Source organism: Schistocerca cancellata, chromosome 1 (assembly GCF_023864275.1).
Source record: "Schistocerca cancellata isolate TAMUIC-IGC-003103 chromosome 1, iqSchCanc2.1, whole genome shotgun sequence".
Taxonomy (NCBI): Eukaryota; Metazoa; Arthropoda; class Insecta; order Orthoptera; family Acrididae; genus Schistocerca; species Schistocerca cancellata.
In genome coordinates this window covers 1,278,772,541-1,278,788,613 of record NC_064626.1, presented here as the reverse complement: position 1 = coordinate 1,278,788,613, position 16,073 = coordinate 1,278,772,541, and the positions used below count along the sequence as shown (strand labels likewise).

The following is a 16,073-nucleotide window of genomic DNA, read 5'->3' as shown; positions in this document are numbered from 1 at the left end:
ACTCCACGCCTACAACCACCACAGAGACCAAGCATAGAGGTACATTAAATTTTGTTATAAAATCTGCTTTCCCTAATGGAAATGTATGCCTTTGGTAGCCGCTAACCCATCATCCACTAGTGTCTGAGGTACTGAGGTAGACAGGTTGACTGCTCTTCTCAGATCTGCCAGCAGGGCACACACATATATCACTCCTGCGTCCACTGTTGTCACTGGGCACGCCACTGTCAGCATACCTCTCTCTGTTGCTGTGTCAAGGGGCATTATAACAAGAGTCTCTGTGATGCTGCGGACGACACATTGTAGGCATGGACCCTTGTCTTGAAGCAAAGAATCCCATTTCCTGACGAGATGTGGATATACGGCCCTGCTTGGCCGAGTGAACAATATATCTGTCCTCTTGGGTGCTAGTCACATGATACCACTGAGATCCTGTATGGTGTTGAGTACGGTCATCCTGTACCCATCCCACATTTAGAAGACAGTCGTGGGATTCCAAACAACATAAGAAGCAACAGTGTGGAACAATGAAACATTGTCTCAACAGGCCACAATCTTACTGCTGTCAAAATCTGTAATGTGCTGGCAGATGTTTCTCATCCTTATAAGATGATTAATACTATCTCATAAGCAATCAACATTCATATGCGATTTCAGTCTTTCTCGGCATATTCCACTAATGAATTCTTCTCGAGTTATCAGCCCAGTGGTGGCGTCGTCTTGTCGCAACGTTTCAATGAGTTTCATACCTATCATCTTCGCCCAAAGATTCAAATGTGATCTCCAAATGAGGAACCTGGTTTATAAATTATCCTTGTATCCAGAAGGTAGATGGCATTATATACAGAAGGTACATGGCGTTTTTCAAAACTATTTGGTACAGTTGTGCAAAAATGCAAATCAACTATGTATGCAAGTTTGCACTACACTTCATGCTAAACTGGCACTGTTTGACATCTTCACAGTGTTTCAGTTTTTATCCCATCAGTGTACTCAACAGGTCTGGGATAGTGATAAGCTACTGAATTACACTTTTCCGCAATGATGACACTAAGTGTAGATATGACTGTAATATCATCATTCCATTTGCAGGCAAATGAGAGGAAAAGGAGGGAGGGTTTATACCGAAAGGAACCAGATGTATTGGTGTTTAACGTCCCACAGATGATAAGGCCAGTGAAGACTGAACAAAACCTTGGACTGGACAAGGATAGTGATGTTTCAAAGGCATCGTATTAGCATTCACCTCAATTGATTTTACAGAAACCACAAGAAACCGAAACTTGGAGAGTCGAAAGGGACTTGATGCTCAGCCATCGCAAATGAGAGGCCAGTGCCTGAACACTGTGCCACTTCGATGACAATGAAGCTGTTACTGATATCTCAGCACTTACCATTGCTGATAATAAGTTACTTGCTATTCACTTCACACTTAATTATGATCCACCTGGACAAACACAAAACCAAAAGCCACAGAATATTTCCTCTAGTCTACAGATACTAGTCAGCAGCATGTTGCTGTTATATTATTATTATTGACTTTTTTTTCTCAGGCTTAAGTCTGGTTAAAAATGGAACGTGACGCGGACCTCGGTCAAGCGTGACTTCCTTGTAACTGTATGGTATATGTTATATAGCATTTAGGAACTTTCGGGTAATTGAACATGTATCAATAATTACAGATTTTTGTAGTTGTATATATATGTTTGGATGTAGCTGTATTGCATTGATGTACTGGTGGATATTGTGAGGTATGACTCCTGTAGTTGATAGTATAATTGGGATAATGTCGACTTTATCCTGATGCCACAAGTCCTTGACTTCCTCAGCCAGTTGGATGTATTTTTCAATTTTTTCTCCTGTTTTCTTCTGTATATTTGTTGTGTTGGGTATAGATATTTCAATTAGTTGTGTTAATTTCTTCTTTTTATTGGTGAGTATGATGTCAGGTTTGTTATGTGGTGTTGTTTTATCTGTTATAATCGTTCTGTTCCAGTACAATTTGTATTCATCATTCTCCAGTACATTTTGTGGTGTGTACTTGTATGTGGGAACGTGTTGTTTTATTAGTTTATGTTTTATGGCAAGTTGTTGATGTATTATTTTTGCTACATTGTCATGTCTTCTGGGGTATTCTGTATTTGCTAGTATTGTACATCCGCTTGTGATGTGATCTACTGTTTCTATTTGTTGTTTGCAAAGTCTGCATTTATCTGTTGTGGTATTGGGATCTTTAATAATATGCTTGCTGTAATATCTGGTGTTTATTGTTTGATCCTGTATTGCGATCATGAATCCTTCCGTCTCACTGTATATATTGCCGTTTCTTAGCCATGAGTTGGATGCGTCTTGATCTATGTGTGGCTGTGTTAGATGAGACGGGTGCTTGCCGTGTAGTGTTTTCTTTTTCCAATTTACTTTCTTTGTATCTGTTGATGTTATGTGATCTAAAGGGTTGTAGAAGTGGTTATGAAATTGCAATGGTGTAGCTGATGTATTTATATGAGTGATTGCTTTGTGTATTTTGCTAGTTTCTGCTCGTTCTAGAAAGAATTTTCTTAAATTGTCTACCTGTCCATAATGTAGGTTTTTTATATCTATAAATCCCCTTCCACCTTCCTTTCTGCTTAATGTGAATCTTTCTGTTGCTGAATGTATGTGATGTATTCTATATTTGTGGCATTGTGATCGTGTAAGTGTATTGAGTGCTTCTAGGTCTGTGTCACTCCATTTCACTACTCCAAATGAGTAGGTCAATACTGGTATAGCATAAGTATTTCTAGCTTTTGTCTTGTTTCTTGCTGTCAATTCTGTTTTCAGTGTTTTTGTTAGTCTTTGTCTATATTTTTCTTTTAGTTCTTCTTTAACATTTGTATTATCTATTCCTATTTTTTGTCTGTACCCTAGATATTTATAGGCATCTGTTTTTTCCATCGCTTCTATGCAGTCGCTGTGGTTATCCAATATGTAATCTTCTTGTTTAGTGTGTTTTCCCTTGACTATGCTATTTTTCTTACATTTGTCTGTTCCAAAAGCCATATTTATATCATTGCTGAATACTTCTGTTATCTTTAGTAATTGGTTGAGTTGTTGATTTGTTGCTGCCAGCAGTTTTAGATCATCCATGTATAGCAAATGTGTGATTTTGTGTGGGTATGTTCCAGTAATATTGTATCCATAATTTGTATTATTTAGCATGTTGGATAGTGGGTTCAGAGCAAGACAGAACCAGAAGGGACTTAATGAGTCTCCTTGGTATATTCCACGCTTAATCTGTATTGGCTGTGATGTGATGTTATCTGAATTTGTTTGGATATTAAGTGTGGTTTTCCAGTTTTTCATTACTATGTTTAGAAACTGTATCAATTTAGGATCTACTTTGTATATTTCCAATATCTGTAGTAACCATGAGTGGGGTACACTATCAAAGGCTTTTTGGTAATCAATGTATGCGTAGTGTAGGGACCTTTGTTTAGTTTTAGCTTGATATGTCACCTCTGTATCTATTATCAGTTGCTCTTTACATCCTCGTGCTCCTTTGCAGCAGCCTTTTTGTTCTTCTTTTATAATTTTGTTCTGTGTTGTATGTGTCATTAATTTCTGTGTGATGACTGAAGTTAATATTTTGTATATTGTTGGTAGGCATGTTATGGGGCGATATTCAGCTGGGTTTGCTGTGTCTGCTTGATTTTTAGGTTTCAGATAGGTTATTCCATGTGCAAGTGTATCAGGGAATGTGTATGGGTCTGCACTGTAACTGTTAAATAATTTATACCTAAAAACAAAGATGATGTGACTTACCAAATGAAAGTGCTGGCAGGTCGACAGACACACAAACGAACACAAACATACACACAAAATTCAAGCTTTCGCAACAAACTGTTGCCTCATCAGGAAAGAGGGAAGGAGAGGGAAAGACGAAAGGATGTGGGTTTTAAGGGAGAGGGTAAGGAGTCATTCCAGTCCCGGGAGCGGAAAGACTTACCTTATGGGGAAAAAAGGACGGGTATACACTCGCACACACACACACATATCCATCCACACATATACGGACACAAGCAGACATATTTAAAGACCAATATGTCTGCTTGTGTCTGTATATGTGTGGATGGATATGTGTGTGTGTGCGCGAGTGTATACCCGTCCTTTTTTCCCCATAAGGTAAGTCTTTCCGCTCCCGGGACTGGAATGACTCCTTACCCTCTCCCTTAAAACCCACATCCTTTCGTCTTTCCCTCTCCTTCCCTCTTTCCTGATGAGGCAACAGTTTGTTGCGAAAGCTTGAATTTTGTGTGTATGTTTGTGTACGTTTGTGTGTCTGTCGACCTGCCAGCACTTTCATTTGGTAAGTCACATCATCTTTGTTTTTAGGTATATTTTTCCTTCATAGAATGTTTCCTTCTATTATAACCATATTGTTAAATAATTTAGTTAGATGTGAATGTGTTGAGGTGAACTTCTTTAGCCAATAATTTGCTATTTTATCATTTCCAGGGGCTTTCCAATTATGTGTAGAATTAATTGCTCGGGTGACTTCATGTTGCAAAATTATCACTTCAGGCATTTGTGGTATCATCTTGTATGAGTCTGTTTCTGCTTGTATCCACCGTGCATGCCTGTTATGTTGTACCGGGTTTGACCATATGTTGCTCCAGAAGTGTTCCATGTCTGTTATGTTTGGTGGATTGTCTATTTTAATGTGTGTGTTATCCATCGTTTAGTAAAATCTCTTTTGGTTTGTGTTGAATGTTTGGTTTTGTTTCCTTCTATTTTCACTTTTTTTGTATCTTCTAAGTCGTTTGGCCAATGCTTGTAATTTCTGCTTTTTTTCATCTAATTGCTCTATTGCTTCTTGTTGTGAGATTTTACCTAACCTTTTTCGTTTTTTGTCTGATATTTCATTTCTTATAAATTGCGTTAGCTGTCCGATGTCTTTTCTCAGTTTTTCTATTCTGATCTGTAGCCTGTGTTGCCATGCTGGTTTTGTGGGTTTCTTCTGTGTGTTGGTTTGTTCTGATCTCTGCCTAGTGTGTATATTTAGTGTAGTGAGTGCTCCTGTATAAACCAGTAGTTGTAACTCTTCCATAGTTGTGTTTTCATTTATTTTGTTGTGTATGATTGTGTTGATAGTTTTTATTGTTGTTTCAACTTGTGGGTTATTTGGCGGTCTATGCAAGAATGGTCTAATGTCTGTATTTGTGTCTTTGTATTCTATATATGTCAGCTGAAATTTCTCTTCTATATCTAACACATGTGTCTCTTCGTGTTCTATTTGTGCCTGTTCTGGTGGCTGTGTTAAGATTTCGTTTTCCTCTGATTGTTTAATTGATGCGTGTTGGTCTTTGTTTGTTTGCTCTGGGATGTTTGAGTCCATTACTGTATTTTCTTCTTCTTCTGATTGCACATTATTTTGTTCCAGTATTTGTTGTACTTGTTGTTTGATGTTTTCTAATTCCGACTGGGGTATCCTGTTATTTTTTATTATTACACGGATCTGATCAGCTAGTCGTTGTTCTGTTAAAAATTTTAATTCCGGGTATCTAGTAATAAATGTTGTGTATACTTGTGATCTGTATCCAGTTGTGTTGGTTCCTAGGTTTGTTACTTGGTAATAACAGAACATGAGGTGTCGATTAACTTCATCTGACCATCTCATCCTCTGTCTTTGTTTTCCTTCTAGGGTGGTTGCAGGAAGCATATCCTGCAAAACACCTCTATTTGGATTTAAATCATTTTCCAGTTGGCTAGCAGTGTTGTTACCATTGTGGGCGGGCATAGGGTTCAAGCATCGTCCCCAACCATGACGGCGCTTGTCCGAGGCTTCTTTAGTTCTGTCCTGAACCAAGTAATCACACTAAAAGGGGGGTTAGCCCTATCAGTGGTTTGTTCTTTTCGTCGCCCTTTACGACTGGCAGAACATACCGGAGGCCTATTCTTATCCCGGGCCTCCACGGGAATTATTATTATTATTATTATTATTATTATTTCTTTACTTTCTCAGACGTTAAGTCTGGTTAAAAATGGAAAGTGACGTGGATCTTGATCAAGCGTCACTTCCTTTTAACTGTACGGTATATGTTATATTGCATTTAGGAACTTTCGGGTAATTGAACATGTATCAATAATTACGGATTTCTGTAATTGTATATATAAGTTTGGATGTAGCTGTATTGCATTGATGTACTCGTGGATATTGTGTGGTATGACTCCTGTAGTTGATAGTATAATTGGTATAATGTCAACTTTATCCTGATGCCACAAGTCCTTGACTTCCTCAGCCAGTTGGATGTATTTTTCAATTTTTTCTCCTGTTTTCTTTTGTATATTTGTTGTATTGGTTATGGATATTTCGATTAGTTGTGTTACTTTCTTCTTTTTATTGGTGAGTATGATGTCAGGTTTGTTATGTGGTGTTGTTTTATCTGTTATAATGGTTCTGTTCCAGTATAATTTGTATTCATCATTCTCCAGAACATTTTGTGGTGCATACTTGTATGTGGGAACGTGTTGTTTTATAAGTTTATGTTGTAAGGCAAGCTGTTGATGTATTATTTTTGCTACATTGTCATGTCTTCTGGGGTATTCTGTATTTGCTAGTATTGTACATCCACTTGTGATGTGATCTACTGTTTCTATTTGTTGTTTGCAAAGTCTGCATTTATCTGTTGTGGTGTTGGGATCTTCAATAATATGCTTGCTGTAATATCTGGTGTTTATTGTTTGATCCTGTATTGCGATCATGAATCCTTCCGTCTCACTGTATATATTGCCTTTTCTTAGCCATGTGTTGGATGCGTCTTGATCGATGAGTGGCTGTGTTAGATGATACGGGTGCTTGTCATGTAGTGTTTTCTTTTTCCAATTTACTTTCTTCGTATCTGTTGATGTTATGTGATCTAAAGGGTTGTAGAAGTGGTTATGAAATTGCAGTGGTGTAGCCGATGTATTTATATGAGTGATTGCTTTGTGTATTTTGCTAGTTTCTGCTCGTTCTAGAAAGAATTTTCTTTAATTTTCTACCTGTCCATAATGTGCGTTTTTTATGTCGATGAATCCCCTTCCTCCTTCCTTTCTGCTTAATGTGAATCTTTCTGTTGCTGAATGTATGTGATGTATTCTATATTTGTGGCATTGTGAACGTGTAAGTGTATTGAGTGCTTCTAGGTCTGTGTTACTCCATTTCACTATTTCAAATGAGTAGGTCAATATTGGTATAGCATAAGTATTTATAGCTTTTGTCTTGTTTCTTGCTGTCAATTCTGTTTTCAGTATTTTTGTTAGTCTTTGTCTATATTTTTCTTTTAGTTCTTCTTTAATATTTGTATTATCTATTCCTATTTTTTGTCTGTACCCTAGATATTTATAGGCATCTGTTTTTTCCATCGCTTCTATGGAGTCACTGTGGTTATTCAATATGTAATCTTCTTGTTTAGTGTGTTTTCCCTTGACTATGCTATTTTTCTTACATTTGTCTGTTCCAAAAGCCATATTTATATCATTGCTGAATACTTCTGTTATCTTTAGTAATTGGTTGAGTTGTTGATTTGTTGCTGCCAGTAGTTTTAGATCATCCATGTATAGCAAATGGGTGATTTTGTGTGGGTATGTTCCAGTAATATTGTATCCATAATTTGTATTATTTAGCATGTTGGATAGTGGGTTCAGAGCAAGACAGAACCAGAAAGGACTTAATGAGTCTCCTTGGTATATTCCACGCTTAATCTGTATTGGCTGTGATGTGATGTTATCTGAATTTGTTTGGATATTAAGTGTGGTTTTCCAGTTTTTCATTACTGTGTTTAGAAATTGTATCAATTTAGGATCTACTTTGTATATTTCCAATATCTGTAGTAACCATGAGTGGGGTACACTATCAAAGGCTTTTTGGTAATCAATGTATGCGTAGTGTAGGGACCTTTGTTTAGTTTTCGCTTGATATGTCACCTCTGTATCTATTATCAGTTGCTCTTTACATCCTCGTGCTCCTTTGCAGCAGCCTTTTTGTTCTTCATTTATAATTTTGTTCTGTGTTGTATGTGTCGTTAATTTCTGTGTGATGACTGAAGTTAATATTTTGTATATTGTTGGTAGGCATGTTATGGGGCGATATTTAGCTGGGTTTGCTGTGTCTGCTTGATCTTTAGGTTTCAGATAGGTTATTCCATGTGCAAGTGTATCAGGGAATGTGTATGGGTCTGCAATGTAACTGTTAAATAATTTAGTTAGATGTGAATGTGTTGAGGTGAACTTCTTTAGCCAGTAATTTGCTATTTTATCATTTCCAGGGGCTTTCCAATTGTGTGTAGAATTAATTGCTCGGGTGACTTCATGTTGCAAAATTATCACTTCAGGCATTTGTGGTATCATCTTGTATGTGTCTGTTTCTGCTTGTATCCACCGTGCATGCCTGTTATGTTGTACCGGGTTTGACCATAAGCTGCTCCAGAAGTGTTCCATGTCTGTTATGTTTGGTGGATTGTCTATTTTAATGTGTGTGTTATCCATTGTTTGGTAGAATCTCTTTTGGTTTGTGTTGAATGTTTGGTTTTGTTTCCTTCTATTTTCACTTTTTTTGTATCTTCTAAGTCGTTTGGCCAATGCTTGCAATTTCTGCTTTTTTTCATCTAATTGCTCTGTTGCTTCTTGTTGTGAGATTTTACCTAACCTTTTTCGTTTTTTGTCTGATATTTCATTTCTTATAAGTTGTGTTAGCTGTCCGATGTCTTTTCTCAGTTTTTCTATTCTGATCTGTAGCCTGTGTTGCCATGCTGGTTTTGTGGGTTTCTTCTGTGTGTTGGTTTGTTCTGATTTCTGCCTAGTGTGTATATTTAGTGTAGTGAGTGCTCCTATGTAAACCAGTAGTTGTAACTCTTCCATAGTTGTGTTTTCATTTATTTTGTTGTGTATGATTGTGTTGATAGTTTTTATTGTTGTTTCGACTTGTGGGTTATTTGGCGGTCTATGCAGGAATGGTCTAATGTCTGTATTTGTGTCTTTGTATTCTATATATGTCAGCTGAAATTTCTCTTCTATGTCTAACACATGTGTCTTTTCGTGTTCTATTTGTGCTTGTTCTGGTGGCTGTCTTAAGATTTCGTTTTCCTCTGATTGTTTAACTGATGCGTGTTGGTCTTTGTTTGTTTGCTCTGGGATGTTTGAGTCCATTACTGTATTTTCTTCTTCTTCTGATTGCACATTATTTTGTTCCAGTATTTGTTGTACTTGTTGTTTGATGTTTTCTAATTCTGACTGGGGTATCCTGTTATTTTTGATTATTACACGGATCTGATCAGCTAGTCGTTGTTCTGTTAAAAATTTTAATTCCGGGTATCTGGTAATAAATGTTGTGTATACTTGTGATCTGTATCCAGTTGTGTTGGTTCCTAGGTTTGTTGCTTGGTAATAACAGAACATGAGGTGTCTATTGACTTCATCTGACCATCTCATCCTCTGTCTTTGTTTTCCTTCTAGGGTGGTTGCAGGAAGCATATCCTGCAAAACACCTCTATTTGGATTTAAATCATTTTCCAGTTGGCTAGCAGTGTTGTTACCATTGTGGGCGGGCATAGGGTTCAAGCGTCGTCCCCGACCATGACGGCGCTTGTCCGAGGCTTCTTTAGTTCTGTCCTGAACCAAGTAATCACACTAAAAGGGGGGTTAGCCCTATCAGTGGTTTGTTCTTTTCGTCGCCTTTTACGACTGGCAGAACATACCGGAGGCCTATTCTTATCCCGGGCCTCCACGGGGTTTATTATTATTATTATTATTATTATTATTATTATTATTGCCATTTTTTTTCTCAGACTGTTAAGTCTGGTTAAAAATGGAACGTGACGCGGACCTCGATCAAGCGTGACTTCCTTGTAACTGTATGGTATATGTTATATTGCATTTAGAAACTTTCGGGTAATTGAACATATATCAATAATTACAGATTTTTGTAGTTGTATATATATGTTTGGATGTAGCTGTATTGCATTGATGTACTGGTGGATATTGTGTGGTATGACTCCTGTAGTTGATAGTATAATTGGTATAATGTCAACTTTATCCTGATGCCACAAGTCCTTGACTTCCTCAGCCAGTTGGATGTATTTTTCAATTTTTTCTCCTGTTTTCTTCTGTATATTTGTTGTGTTGGGTATGGATATTTCAATTAGTTGTGTTAATTTCTTCTTTTTATTGGTGAGTATGATGTCAAGTTTGTTATGTGGTGTTGTTTTATCTGTTATAATGGTTCTGTTCCAGTATAATTTGTATTCATCATTCTCCAGTACATTTTGTGGTGTGTACTTGTATGTGGGAACGTGTTGTTTTATTAGTTTATGTTTTATGGCAAGTTGTTGATGTATTATTTTTGCTACATTGTCATGTCTTCTGGGGTATTCTGTATTTGCTAGTATTGTACATCCGCTTGTGATGTGATCTACTGTTTCTATTTGTTGTTTGCAAGGTCTGCATTTATCTGTTGTGGTGTTGGGATCTTTAATAATATGCTTGCTGTAATATCTGGTGTTTATTGTTTGATCCTGTATTGCAATCATGAATCCTTCCGTCTCACTGTATATATTGCCTTTTCTTAGCCATGTGTTGGATGCGTCTTGATCGATGTGTGGCTGTGTTAGATGAGACGGGTGCTTGCCATTAGTGTTTTCTTTTTCCAATTTACTTTCTTTGTATCTGTTGATGTTATGTGATCTAAAGGGTTGTAGAAGTGGTTATGAAATTGCAATGGTGTAGCTGATGTATTTATATGAGTGATTGCTTTGTGTATTTTGCTAGTTTCTGCTCGTTCTAGAAAGAATTTTCTTAAATTGTCTACCTGTCCATAATGTAGGTTTTTTATATCTATAAATCCCCTTCCACCTTCCTTTCTGCTTAATGTGAATCTTTCTGTTGCTGAATGTATGTGATGTATTCTATATTTGTGGCATTGTGATCGTGTAAGTGTATTGAGTGCTTCTAGGTCTGTGTCACTCCATTTCACTACTCCAAATGAGTAGGTCAATACTGGTATAGCATAAGTATTTATAGCTTTTGTCTTGTTTCTTGCTGTCAATTCTGTTTTCAGTGTTTTTATTAGTCTTTGTCTATATTTTTCTTTTAGTTCTTCTTTAACATTTGTATTATCTATTCCTATTTTTTGTCTGTATCCTAGATATTTATAGGCATCTGTTTTTTCCATCGCTTCTATTATTATTATTATTATTATTATTATTATTATTATTATTATTATTATTATTTTCTTTACTTTCTCAGACTGTTAAGTCTGGTTAAAAATGGAACGTGACGCGGACCTTGATCAAGCGTGACTTCCTTGTAACTGTATGGTATATGTTATATTGCATTTAAGAACTTTCGGGTAATTGAACATGTATCAATAATTACAGATTTTTGTAGTTCTATATATATGTTTGGATGTAGCTGTATTGCATTGATGTACTGGTGGATAGTATAATTGGTATAATGTCGACTTTATCCTGATGCCACATGTCCTTGACTTCCTCAGCCAGTTGGATGTATTTTTCAATTTTTTCTCCTGTTTTCTTCTGTATATTTGTTGTGTTGGGTATGGATATTTCAATTAGTTGTGTTAATTTCTTCTTTTTATTGGTGAGTATGATGTCGGGTTTGTTTATTATTATTATTATTATTATTATTATTTACTACATCTATTTCATACTAATCATTACAATTTCTTACTGCTGAGATGTAATGCTGGTAACGAAGCCATACTTACTAGTTCTCAAGTCTGTTGCTAAGATATGACGTGCTGCTATCATCAGTTCCTTTCGCAAATTAGCAACCTCCATAGGACACAAAGTAAGAAGTGAAAGCATTCCTTTCACCATCTGACTTGCATGTTGGGCTACAACTTCTTGGTAAATTCTAATAATATATGCCAAAAATGATAGTGTTTTTATTTGAGCTCCCATGAAATCCACAAAAACTTCTTTATTAAATGAAGGACTCATTCTATATAAAAGAAAACAACGAGATCATTTTTACAAACATACAACGAGCTAAAACTAATTCACTTTTTCAGGAAAAATTAGAGTAAATGAATATAAAGATAAAATAAAAAATTTGAATGAAGATTACAAAAATAACATTACACAAAATACAAATAGGCAACAACTGCACTTTGTGTGTGTTGTCAACTGTTAAATACCTCTGTTGTTGAGTTGGCTGCAGAGATATTGTCGTCATTATCAGTGGAATGAAATCAGCCACATCTTGATGAACCTGTTGCTTGTACAGCTGATACATGAGCACAACTATTATTGGTAGTTCCTGGAGAACTTTCAGGGACATAACTGCTCTTGGTATTAAATTATACTGTTAAACAGGAAAAATAAAGAATTCAATATTAACAACAGACCTTGTAATGCTCAAATTCACATGCAATTTTTTGTGTATCATTCAATAATAGTGTTCTATTTGATTATCTCATCAAGGAGGAGAACTTTCAGGGACTGGAACAAGTCATAGTGGTGGTAGTGGTGGTATGGGGGTTGTTTTCAGTGCGAAGACTGGTTTGATGCAGCTCTCCACAGTAATCTATACTGTGCAAGCCTCTTCATCTCTGCATAACTACTGCAACCTTTATCTATCTGATCCCGCTGTATTCAAGCCTTGGTGTCCCTCTAAAATTCTTAACTCCAGACGTCTCTAGAATACTACATTGATGAATCCTCGATGCCTCAGGGTGCGTCCTATCAACTGATTTCTTCTTTTAGCCAAGTTGTGCCACAAATTTGACCCCCTGCCCCCCTCCTCATTCAACTCAGCAACTCTTTGTAAGTTACTCAATCTACCCATCTCAGGATTCTTCTGTAGCACCACATTTCAAAAGCTTCTACTCTGTGTCTGAATCACTTACAAAAAGGTTACACTCCAAATAAATACCTTCAAAAGACACTTCCTGATGTTTAAATTTATATTTGACATTGACAACTCTTTTTCAGAAATGCTTTCCTTGCAATAGTTAGGCTACATTTTATACCCTTCCTACTTGGCCATCATCACTAATTTTGCTGCCCAAATAGAAAAGCTAATCTACTACTTTTGGTGCCTCATTTCCAAATCTAATTCCTCAGCATTGTTCGACTTAATTCGACTGCATTCCATCATCTTTGTTTTCATTTTTTTTTTTTTGTGTTTATCTTAAAGTCCCTTTTTACACACCATCCATTCTGCTCAACTGCTCTTCCATGTCCTTCGGTGTCTCAGACAAAATTACAATATCATCCGCCAAACTTAGAATTTGTATTTCTTCTCCCTAAACTTTAACTTCTTTCTAAAGTTCTCCTTGATTCCTTTACTGCTTGTTCAATGTACAGACTGAATAAAATAGTGATAGTAAACAACCCTATCTCAATCCCTTCTCAACCACTGTTTCCCTTTCACATCCTGCATAAAATGTTGAAAGAGTTCTAATCTTTTAACTGCCATATCAAAAACCTATCAAAATGATGTTTACAAAAACGAGAGCAAGTCAGCTTGCAGTTTACAGGAAGTTATTGCCAAAACTGTACAACACAAATGTTACCCTAATAAACCTACCATTGCGACATGGGGGAGGAGATTACTGTTTAACGTCCCATCGACAACGAGGTCATTAGAGATGAAGCGCAAGCTCCGATTAGGGAAAGATTGGGAAGGAAACCGGCCATGCCCTTTAAAAGGAATCATTCTGGCATTTGCCTGGAACAATTTAGGGAAATCACGGAAAACCTAAATCAGGATGGCCGGAGACAGATTTGAACCGTCATCCTCCCGAATGCGAGTCCTATGTGCTAACCAATGCACCACCTCGCTGAGTCAGTGCGACATGATCTCCCGCAGTGATCATGTGTTAATACAGAAATTGAGCGCTATAATTTAGAACTGCAAAAACTATGTAAAAAATTAAATCATGTGCACTTGCTAGACATAATCAAACAGAAATGTGAAGAACATACCAGGTGTGGACTTCACTTAAACAGAAATGTAAAGCTCAAGTTCATGGAACTTTGTAAGGAGCTGCATACAACCACATCGAACAATGTGTAGTTTCAGTACCTATTATTGTGAGGATATATAAAGGACCGATTTTTTGTCACGAGACAGTCAGTCCACAGCCGAGTTTCAGATGAGAAACCTGTGTTGGTTAGAACAACAACAACAATGCAACAGTGAAATAAATGTTACATCATGTGTAAAAACAAAGAAATTGTCTGTTTCCATGCATACCTTTCTATTCTTCAAGAAGTGTAAACCTTGTGGTTAGGTCTTTACTGCTCATAGATGTTCAATAGTAAACTATTGTAGCAGTATGTGGAGGTTTGCCTGCTAACTATTAATGAGGCTTATGGGAAGTTAGAACAATAGTGCACTGGCCACATATAACTGTGTATTATTGGAGGGTTGTGAAAAGTGAAAATAAAAGACTGAAATGCAACTATGCATCTGTCAGCTATATTATTTAGCGTAGTCAAAAAAATGGTTCAAATGGCTCTGAGCACTATGGGACTCAACTGTTGTGGTCAGAAGTCCCCTAGAACTTAGAACTACTTAAACCTAACTAACCTAAGGACAGCACACAACACCCAGCCATCACGAGGCACAGAAAATCCCTGACCCCGCCGGGAATCGAACCCGGGCGTGGGAAGCGAGAACGCTACCGCACGACCACGAGATGCGGGCTAGCGTAGTCAGTGTCCAAATTACAAACCCCATTTTTCAGCCAGTGTAGCAATGCAGTATGTCGACACCAAGGACAACAACCAAAATAAATAATGCAGGTGGAACTGCTACAAGAGCAATTAGACAAACAGGCCCCACTGACCTTAGCATAGTTGGTGACTTAAATCATAGTTGGTGACTTAAATACTGATGCAAACTCCTGTAGTATAATCTATCTGAAAATAACAGATGTATTAAATTCATATCATCTCACAAATACAGTGAACTCTGACACTAGAGTAACAGAGTCAACCTCCAGTAAGATAGGTTATGTAATAGTCAACAAAAATGTAAAAGACAGTGTTAACTTTCAAAGCATTGATTTTCATTACTCAAATCACTATTGTCAGGTGTCAGAATATTTAAGGTTTGCTGTCCCAACAGCAACTAAGATAACTGAGAAGAAACGGATCCTGAATAGCACCAACGTGCCTTCAAAACTAAGTTAGCAGAGGACGAATGGGTCACTATTTACTAAACTAAAGGGTCAGAAAACAAATGATAAAAATTTTATAAGACAGTGCTGAAGCATTTCGACTGCTGCTGCCTTCTCAAAAAAAAAAATAACCAGGATACGAACAAACTTTCTACTTGAAAGTAATACTAGGCTGAAACTTACACCTTGACTGATTAAGTTAAGGCAGAATATATATGATCTTGACTGTTTATTTAAGGAAACAAAGCTACATATATTTAAGGAAAAATACTCCAGCCAAAAAAACTTTTTAAGACAGACCGTTTACACTTGAGGAAACAGATAATGACGCAAAAGAGCGTTCAGCCAACATGGGTAAGGCATCCTGGAGACCAATCAATAAACACTGTAAAGCCACCAGCAAGGAACAGAGTGAACCAGTTGGCATTAGACATGAGGGCCATCTAATGAAAGATCCAAATGAAGTATGTAATTTATCCAATAAGCATTTTATCTCTCCTTTTGGCCAACCAGCCCCTATTACAGATCTACAGGCTGGCACACCAAATGATGTCACGGATAGTATAGAGCTCAAATTTATGGAGGTGAATCAACAGGAAATATTTAACACAATACACAAGCTAAAGAAAAAGCATTCATCTGGATGGCATAGTATCTCAAGTGTGGTATTAAAGAAATGTGCCAATGAAATAACTAAACCCCTTACCTACCTTATCAACTGCAGTATTAATGAAAACATATACCCAAATGCCTTAAAAATAAGTTTCAAATTCAAATGGCTCTGAGCACTATGGGGCTTAACAGCTGTGGTCATCAGTCCCCTAGAACTTAGAACTACTTAAACCTAACTAACCTAAGGACATCACACACATCCACACCCGAGGCAGGATTCGAACCTGCGGCCGTAGCA

General features: G+C 36.9%; 1 protein-coding gene across 1 annotated transcript in view; it reads right to left on the bottom strand.

Moving 5' to 3' along the window:
- The window catches only part of LOC126146787 (transformation/transcription domain-associated protein), a 508,296-nt gene that overhangs the window by 426,371 nt on the left and 65,852 nt on the right, over positions 1 to 16,073 (bottom strand). The window contains exons 7-8 of the mRNA XM_049915647.1: positions 12,173 to 12,339; positions 11,741 to 11,976 (exon numbers count right to left, since the gene is read on the bottom strand). Coding sequence (XP_049771604.1) covers positions 11,741 to 11,976; positions 12,173 to 12,339 — 403 coding nt within the window. The remainder of the gene's footprint in view (positions 1 to 11,740; positions 11,977 to 12,172; positions 12,340 to 16,073) is intronic.